This window comes from Camarhynchus parvulus, chromosome 9 (assembly GCF_901933205.1).
Source record: "Camarhynchus parvulus chromosome 9, STF_HiC, whole genome shotgun sequence".
Lineage (NCBI taxonomy): Eukaryota > Metazoa > Chordata > Aves > Passeriformes > Thraupidae > Camarhynchus > Camarhynchus parvulus.
Window position 1 is genome coordinate 12,940,962 of NC_044579.1, and position 8,641 is coordinate 12,949,602.

The 8,641-nt window shown below is 52.3% G+C and overlaps 1 protein-coding gene across 1 annotated transcript; it reads right to left on the reverse strand.

Annotated features, from left to right (window-relative positions):
- LOC115906794 (zinc finger protein ZIC 1) lies at nt 1-4,696 on the reverse strand. The gene is made up of 3 exons (XM_030954276.1): nt 3,038-4,696; nt 1,714-1,877; nt 1-1,349 (listed from the first exon to the last, which is right to left on the reverse strand). The coding sequence occupies exons 1-3, from the start codon at nt 4,011-4,013 to the stop codon at nt 1,152-1,154; spliced, it is 1,338 nt and encodes a 445-aa protein (XP_030810136.1). The 5' UTR covers nt 4,014-4,696; the 3' UTR covers nt 1-1,151.
- Nucleotides 4,697-8,641: the final 3,945 nt, after the last annotated feature.

An 8,641-nucleotide genomic window follows, 5' to 3' on the forward strand; every position in this document is an offset into this window, starting at 1 on the left:
TTCTTGGGATTTAAGAATCTTTAATAAGGTACGAAATGTTACCAAACAGTTCTGTAAACTAAATTTTACATACCAATTCTTCTAGCCATAAATATTGAATATCTTGTAACAGGTATAACCGGACCTTTACATGCGGATAAATATGGAAATTAGGATTTATATACATTATGTTCTTGTATTTGCCAAAAGCAACGGACAGATATAGTTTATATCTTTTTTTTTTTAATATCACTTTACATAAACAAATGTAACAGTTTGACACGCAGATCCAGGCTTTCACTATACGAATTTCTTGACAGGACGTGTAACAACATTTTACTGCACTACTTAGACTGGACTTTGGGACGAAATGTTGCACTTTATACAAAAAAGCACATTAATACCAATAATATTCTGTTAGATCGACGTTTAGACTGTAATAATACAAAGTAATTCACATTTTGATACACATTTACTAGAACATTCTTGCCATTCAGTACAAATAGTTGAATTTCTACCTCTTCCCTCTGCCCCCCACCACCTCCGCCCCCCCGCCGCCGCTCCGCCCGCCCGCCCGCCCCTCCCCCCACATATATGCAAAGACCACAAATCCACAGATCCCCTTATTCAACTTGCGATATAACTATTTACAAAATCAAACAGTACACTTTTTTTGTCGTTTTGTTTTTGATGCTAATAATTCTGTATTTACAAGAGGGGATGGGGGGAAGGCCGCTGCCCGAGCAGACATGCAGTTGGCGATCTCTAATCAGTGGTTTCCAGTGAAGCCCTACACAGTTGGCATTTGCCCTGGTAACCTTGTCTTCTTATGCATTCTACTAACCCCTTCGCCTACCAAGCCTTGGAACAGAGCAGAAGAGTCAGGAAAAAAAAATAAAAGAAAAAAAAAAGGAAAAATTAAAAAAAAAAAGAGAGAGAGAGAGAGAAATAATGGAGGACAAAAAAAAAGAAAAATATTTTTAAAAATTAAGTCTTCATTTTACTCAGTCCTGGGTCTACTGGCAGCATTTTATTTTTGTTTGCTCATTTCAATTTTGATTTCAGAGTGTCCATTATTTTGGAGTCTTTAAATAGGATATTTGTTTGCTCGCTTGGGGCTTTTTTTTGTTTCGGTTTGTGTTTTGTTGTTGTTGTTGTTTTGTTTTAGCGTTTTAGACGTACCATTCGTTAAAATTTGATGTAAGCGTGCTGTGGCTGGACGTGTGATGGACTGCGGAGGAGGAAGGGGATAAGGAGCTGGCAGTCTGGTTTTCTGTGGATGGAGACACGATGGTTGGAGGGGTGGAGGACTCGTAGCCTGAGCTGGCGGCGGGAGAAGGCTGGGACCCCTGCGAGGATGATTCATGGACCTGCAAGAGAAAACCCGGGCAGAGATAGAAGCGGCGGCGGACGGAGGCCTCGGCCTGGGGATGCGCCAGCCCCGGGGACCCAGCAGCGGGCCCCGGGCTCGGGCTCTCCTGCGGGGCTCCCCGGCTCCAGCCCCGGCCCCTGCCCGCCGGGCGAGGCCCCCCGGCCGCCTCCCTGCCCCTCCCGGCCCAGCCGCACCGACCGAAGGCCCCGCGGCGGGGGGCCGGGCCCGGGGCTGAGCGCGGCCCGGCGGGCCCGGAGCCGGGGCCCCGCTGCCGGCCGGCCCCGGGCCGCGCTCCGCCCGCAGGCACGGCCGCGCCGGCCCCGCCGCCCTCCGCCCGGGCAGGCCAGGCGCCCTCCATTTACCTTCATGTGCTTTCGGAGGGAGCTGGGGTGCGTGTAGGACTTGTCGCACATTTTGCAGAGATAGGGCTTGTCGGAAGTGTGCACATGCATGTGCTTTTTGCGGTCGCTGCTGTTTGCAAAGCGCCTGTCACAGCCCTCGAACTCACACTTAAATGGTTTTTCACCTATTGCAGAGGGAAGGGGAGGGGGGGGAAAGGGATCTGATTAAGCAGGGCCGGCTGGATCGCTCATTGTCACCGCACCGCCGGACGGAGCCCAGGGCTCCATTTCAAACACTTGCAACTTTCTAACTTCAGCGCGGCTCGAATCCCAAAACCTTGCTTCTAGTCTCTATCCTTTCCGGACCTCAGACTCCGCAGAGGGCCCGTTTCGGAGAGCAGGGGAGCTAAATAACTTTTTTTTTTCGCCCCTTTCCTTTGGAGGGGCGAGTTTCCTTTCAACCCCAGTTCCGGGCACCTCTCCCTCTTCACAACGCTCCGAGCGAGAGAGCAGGCGTGGTGGGATATTAAACACGATCCTCAGCGTCTGGTTTCCGATTTTATAGCTCGTTCTCGTAATATTTTACTCTCTCACCCCCCCAGCCCCCTCCCCCATATTTTCTTGCAATATTGAAAATTATCCTGTCCGGGAAATCAGCGAGAGGGCAGCTCCACAAACCCTCGGCAAAAGCGCTAGGGAAAGCGGCTCTGGCTTTCAGCGTTCGGGGGTGGGAGCAAGGGGAGATCGCTCTCTCGGCCAGAGGCTGCTGCATTCCCACCTCCCACGAAGGAAAAAGTTCTCAGGAATACCGGCGCCTCCCCTCCGCACAACAATAACACAGTAACGCGCCGGGCTCGGTTTGTTTAATATCGCTCAACGGAATTAAATATTTACCAAGCCCTGAATTGCAGAGAGGAGACGAATGAGCTGCCTACAACATTTAGCACTATTTCTCATCGTGCCACAGCCAAAACTGCCGAACAACAATTAATTAAAACCTATAAATTTAAACAGGACAGGTTGCTGCGATCCCCCACCCCACCCCCTCCGCCCTAACAATCCCAGCAGCAAACCCTGCCGTCCTCCCCTTCTGCCTCGGCAGGGATCATTTTCTTTTTGTTGCTGCTGCTGGCGTGGCTGTGACCGAGCCCGTTTTGCAGCGGAGCTCCGAGCCGGCCTCTCCCGGAAAAAAAGCAGCGGTCCCTGGACCAAACCCCCTCCTCCCCGTGCGAGCCTCGGCCGAGCCGGCCCCCAACCCCTCCGGCACGGCCCCGCGTCCCGCTCCGGCCCCGGCGCTCGGCGCTTCCACTCGCACAGAGAAAAGCGACAGAGAAGGTTACCGTACCTGTATGAGTTCTTTTGTGTATTTTGAGATTCTCTGATCTGGCAAACACTTTGCCACAGCCTGGGAAAGGGCAGGGGAAAGGTTTTTCACCTGTGTGGACTCTGATGTGATTTACAAGTTTATATTTGGCCTTGAAAGGTTTCCCTTCTCTCGGACACTCTTCCCAGAAACATATGTGATTGGACTGCTCGGGTCCTCCAACGTGCTCCACCGTGACATGAGTCACCAGCTCGTGCATTGTGCTGAAAGTTTTGTTGCAGGACTTTTTGGGGTTTGACAATTGCTCGGGCTCAATCCACTTACAGATGAGTTCCTGTTTGATGGGCTGCCTCATGTAACGAAAGAAGGCCCCTGCCCCGTGGTGGGCTGCCATGTTCATGTTCATGTGGCCGTAGCCGTGCAGCTGGGTCGAGGCGTAGTGCTCGGAGCGGGGGCTGGTGACCTGGCCGTACTGGTCGGGTCGGCCGTACATGTCTCCGGAGAAGCCCAGGCGCATCTGCCCGTTCACCACGTTAGGCGAAGCGTGGCTGGTGGCTTGTTCGTGCAGCCCCGGGAAAAGTATATGTCCCGCGGCATCTGTGTGTCCGTGGGGTCCGGCGAAGCTGCCGGCAGCGGAGGCGAAGAGGCTGTGCTGGGCGCTGGCGGCCGCCGCCTCCCCGAAGCCGCGGTTGCGGAACAGAAAGTCCCGGGTGGAGTTGAAGGCGGCGCTGGAATAGGAGCTGACATGGGTCGGGTGGTGGTGGTGCCCCAGGGCCGCCGCCGCGTAGCCGGGCGCCTGCGAGGTGAAGGCGGTCTGGCCGGCCGAGGCCAGCTCGTGGGTGCTGGGGTTGATTTTGAAGGCGCCCATGCCGTCGGCGAAGGGGTTGATCCCCAGCCCCACTTCTCTGTCCGTGACATCGGCCGTGGAGTGGTGGCGAGAGGATCCGAAGGTAGTGACTCCTATGGCGGGATACTGCGGTCCAGCATCCAGAAGCATCTTCCCAGCGTCGATGCAGCAACCAAAAAAAAAGCACGCGCGCACACACACAACGCGGAGAGAAGCAGCAGCAGCAGCAGCGGCGGCGAAAACACCCTCTTTGGAAAGTCAGCGACGATCACCACCAAAGCAACCACATCAAAAACACCCCCTTCGGCATCAGCGCAGGGGGAAGGAAAAAAAAAAAGAGAAAGAAAAAAAAAAGGCTGGTGCGGAAGGGGGGAAGAGATCTTCGCAGTTGCAAATAATAATAATAATAAAAACGTGCCCCAAAAATATTCACTGTCTCTCTGCTTTGACTTTTCAGGGAGGTTTAAGTGGGGAGGGGGGGGTTGGGTGAGCTCAAAAATAAACTGGCTGCAAATAACAATAACGGCGAGAGTTCAACACAGGCAGCAAAAAAAAAAAAAAAATTTTAAAAAACCAAAACAAAAAAGAAACTTCCTTCAGTGATTTTTTTGGCTATAGGAATGTTGCAAAGTGGCCGAGAGATTGTTTCTCTCTCCTCTTCGAGCTTCCCCACACTCACCCGATTTTTTTTCTCGGGGGGCCTTTTTTTTTTTCGCTCCGCAAAAAAAAGGCGCAAATCATGCACAATATTGTCTTTTGCGGTTTATCTTCCTGGGGAGAAACTTTCACCTCCTCAGCCGGGCGGTGAACGCGAGACTGATAGCGGCAATCATTCCTGCAGATAAATGAATTGAAAAGACGACACCGTCCCCCCCCTTGATGAATGGGAGCCGGGGGCGGAGCGCCGTGCGGGCGGACGTGGGCGCGCATTGGCCGGCGCCGGCTCCCCCTTCCCCGCGTCGCTGCCCCCGGCCCCGCCGGCTGCGGCCGCTGATTGGCCGCGCCGCCTCATCCATCGCAGGTATTGTGGCGCCCTGACACCGCTCTGACAAACGGGGCTGCGGCAGCCCCAACTTTTTTTTTTTTTTTTTTTTAATATATATATAAAGCTCTTTTTTTTTTTTTTTTTTGCTTTTTTTTTTTTTTTTTTTTTGCCCCCACGAAAATATTTCCAGCGCATCTTTTTGTGTGTATGTGTACGCTAAGGAAAAAAAAAAAAAATCTATTATTAGGGTTATTTTGTCCCCCGCTCTCCCTCTCTCTGTCCCTCTGTCTCCAGCACTCTGATAATGAAGGTTATGATTATTTCGTGGTGATCCTGAATTTTTAAGATCGCTGAGCAACTTTTTAGGCTTTGGAAAGAGAAGTCCTATAGGGATTCGCGTCTTTTGAAGGGGCTTTCTTCTTTTTTAAAACTGAAGCTCTCCGAGAGTAGGTGCTGGGTGCTCTTGATCTAATTTTTAAACACCAGGCGTGATTTCTCTGTATAGCTGACTCTATCCCTCCATCAGGTTTCTGAAATAAATCTTGTTTTCTGCACCCATCAAAACGCAGGTGGGTGAGCACTCTTAACTTTCTAATTTTGTTGTTGTTGTTTAGCCTCCTTTTTTTGTTATTTTCTTTCTCTTTTCTCTCTCGCTCACATTTTCTCTTGCTGTCGCTTGCTCTCTCTTTTACGGAGTCTCTCTCATTCAGGTAAAACTGTAAATTTTCCAAACCTACATTATTTCTCCTCCTACTGCATGTAACTCACGATTACTTTTCTCTCTCTCTCTTTCTTTTCTTTTTTTTTTTTTGGCGGGGGGGGGAAGGAAATTTATTTTAAGTCCTCGATAGGAGCAATGTAAATTTTCTGACATTCAAACCTTTTCTAGTTCACAAATCAGTCACCCTTGTCACAGTTATTGAAATTCCTCAACTTGCCACACCAGGACGGTGGAAAAAGCAGGCGGTGTCTTTGTTGCTGACCAGGCTTTTGATCGCCAGAGAAAATTTACTTACCTTCAGATGAGTGAGCAGAAAAAGAAATAACACTCCCTTTGATTTAGTTAGAAAAATGCAGACATTTGGATTCAGTGCAAACATACAACACTTGGTTGTTTTCTAGATGCAACCCTCGATTAACCTGTCTTTGCCCAGCTCAAAGTCAATTGAAAAACTGTGGATAGTTCTTTTTTGTTCCCGCTACAAAGAGCCATTGACTATATATTAAAATGATTGTTGAAATGTATAAGTATGGTATTTAAAAGCAGAAAACCTTAGTGGCTTAATCAATTAAGCTAAACAACATTTGTACAATATTTTAAACGATGCTTTGGCTCTTAAAAAAAATATATCTCAAGAAACTTTAAAATATAGACGTCTTTGTGTGTGTATGTATAGATACACTTACGTATGTGCCCATGTGCGTACAAATATAAAACTGGCAAATTATTTATTTACTCGCTCGCCTGCATATTCATTAGCTCTAATTATTTTCTAGTAACGAAAACACCAAAAGCTCGCTAAGAGTCAGACTCCATACATTTCGCCTTTGTTCAGCCCTTCACTTGCCTCCTTCGCAGCTCAATCCGAGCCCCTCCAATTCCTAGTTCCAAACAAAGAAACTTTAAACTCATCCTCTCTAATTATAGCCGCTGGTAAGCAATCCGCAGCGCAGGTACTGAGGAGTCGGACAGGCAGCGCTGCTGCGAGAACCCTTCTCGGGCGAGAACTGCCTCATTTTGAGAGATATAAAATGGCCATTGCGGCTAGAAAACAAACAAACAAACATCAACGACAATAAATAAACTTTGATACGCCTTGACGGAATGTTTCGCTGCAGTTTATCTGCAGACGCAGTGTGCCTGTGCTCGGTGCAGGAGATAGCTTTCAAAGCAGATCTGCTATGTAATTTTCCTTGCATCTCGGGAGGCTTTACAGGGTTTGGTGGGTTTGGGGTTTTTATTTTAGAATAATAGTGAGCTGAATCTACACGTTTGCGTTTATTCTACGGAATCTATTTGATGGAATTGCAATAGCTCAGAGCAACAGGTATACCCGCTCTAGGGAGCGCCTGGGTGTGGACACAGTCTTAAGGCGGGTGTTGCTCTACTTTCTGTATTTGGTGCTAAAATTAAGCGAAGGACAGAGTTATCAGCCTTATTGTGAAGTGTGCTGGGCGATGGCATTCGGAGAGCTACAAAGTTGGGTAGTTCAGTGCTAGCCTGCCTCCCAGTGCAAGGGGAAACCAGTGATCATTCCAGGTCGGTGCAAAATGTACGAGAAGGCAGACGAGAAGGTATTTTTAGGAAGCGTATCTAAATATACAGTGTAAGAGTGAATGTAAAAAAAAATGTTGTGGGTTGTAGAAGTTATCAAGTGGGATTTGCGGTGCGCTCTCTGCAGGAAACGAAAGCTGCTCCAGTTCAAAGCCACATGCACCAACGTGACATATAAGCCATTAAAATATCATCCTGACGGCTCATTTCTGCTTCATCATACATTCCCTAACTGCTTCCAGAAAGCAAGAAAAGAAGAAATGAAGGATGACCGCCTCGATGCAAGCGCCAAAGAGGTGGTGGGTTCTTAGGGGGGGGTTATTGTTTTCTTCTTTCATTCTTTCTTTCTTTTCCCTTCCCCTCCACCCCCACTTTTATTTTCGCCAGTTCAGAAATGAGGGGAAACCTTCAACAGGTCGCAGGGGTAAGTGCCTGGGTGTAGGGGGTGCCTGTGCAGCCCGGGCTGGTGGCTAGCCCCCACCGCCTGTCCCAGGGGCTGGACGAGAGCTCCCTGTCGTCGGGGGGGGTCGTCGGGAGCAGGCTTGGCCACCCCGGGAGGAAGGGCTGGAACCTTGCGGTGCGGGATGGGCAGCGCCTCGGCTGCCCCTCGCCCACGTGGGGCAGGGTCCCGGCGGCAGCGCGGCGGGAGGGGGCGGGCGGAGGGCCGAGAGCCCGGGAAGCGCCGAAGCGGGGGTCCGACACCTTCTGTCGGACGCCGGGAACCGCGCCCGCACCCCTAAAAGCAAAGGGAGGCTCGGCCTGGAGGTCCGCGCAGCGCATAGCGGCGGAGCCCTGCGGAACAGGGCAGCGGGGTGCGCAAAGCGGGGCTGGGGCGCTCCCCACCCCGACTGAGGCCGGGCTCGCTTCGGATGGGCAAGCACCGGGATCGGGAGGGTCCTGCGGCCGCCAGGCAGGGCCGAGGAGCCGGGGCGGCGTGCAGAGGGGGACGAGCGCTGACAATGGCGAGCCCCGTGGGGAGGCGTCCCGGGGGACGCGCTCCCCGCCCAGAACCTCGCCCACCGCCGCGCCCGGTGCCGCGGGGGCCCTCCGGGGGAGCCGGCGCCCCGGCACCTCAAGCCCGGCTTTATAGGCGGGTGCGGGAGGGACGGAGCCCGGAGCTCGGCCGGCCCCCTCCGGCCTCTCCCCGCCCCCCCGCAGGCAGGGCCGGGGGGGCTGCCCGGGGAGCTGGGTGCTGCCGCCTGCCTAGCGCACAGCCCGGGGAAGGGCTGCGACCCTGCTCCCGGCCCCGAGGGGCCGAACCGCGTCTGAAACCGGCTGGGGAAGGGGGAAAGCTCCCAGATCCCTGCCCAGGGCCATACACCCGAAGGTGACCTCTGACCCGAGCCCAACTCAGTGTGCCAGCCCCGGGCACCGGCACAGCGCCGACCGATGGGGACTGGCGTGGGCTTCTCGCCGACCCCTTCCGTGCCGCTCCTTTGTCACGCACGATCCCTCAGCCCCGGGGAGTTCAGCTCGTTGGCCGGGCTTCTCTCGGGGCTCTCTCCACTCGGAGACGAG

Bases quoted from the DNA above. Each gene is read 5' to 3' on its own strand.
- LOC115906794 (XM_030954276.1), bottom strand. From the start codon at position 4,013: ATGCTTCTGGATGCTGGACCGCAGTATCCCGCCATAGGAGTCACTACC. The intron at 1,878-3,037 runs GTACGGTAACCT...CCTCTGCAATAG, and splicing joins ACACAAAAGAACTCATACAG to GTGAAAAACCATTTAAGTGT. The intron at 1,350-1,713 runs GTAAATGGAGGG...TTTCTCTTGCAG, and splicing joins CCCTCCGAAAGCACATGAAG to GTCCATGAATCATCCTCGCA.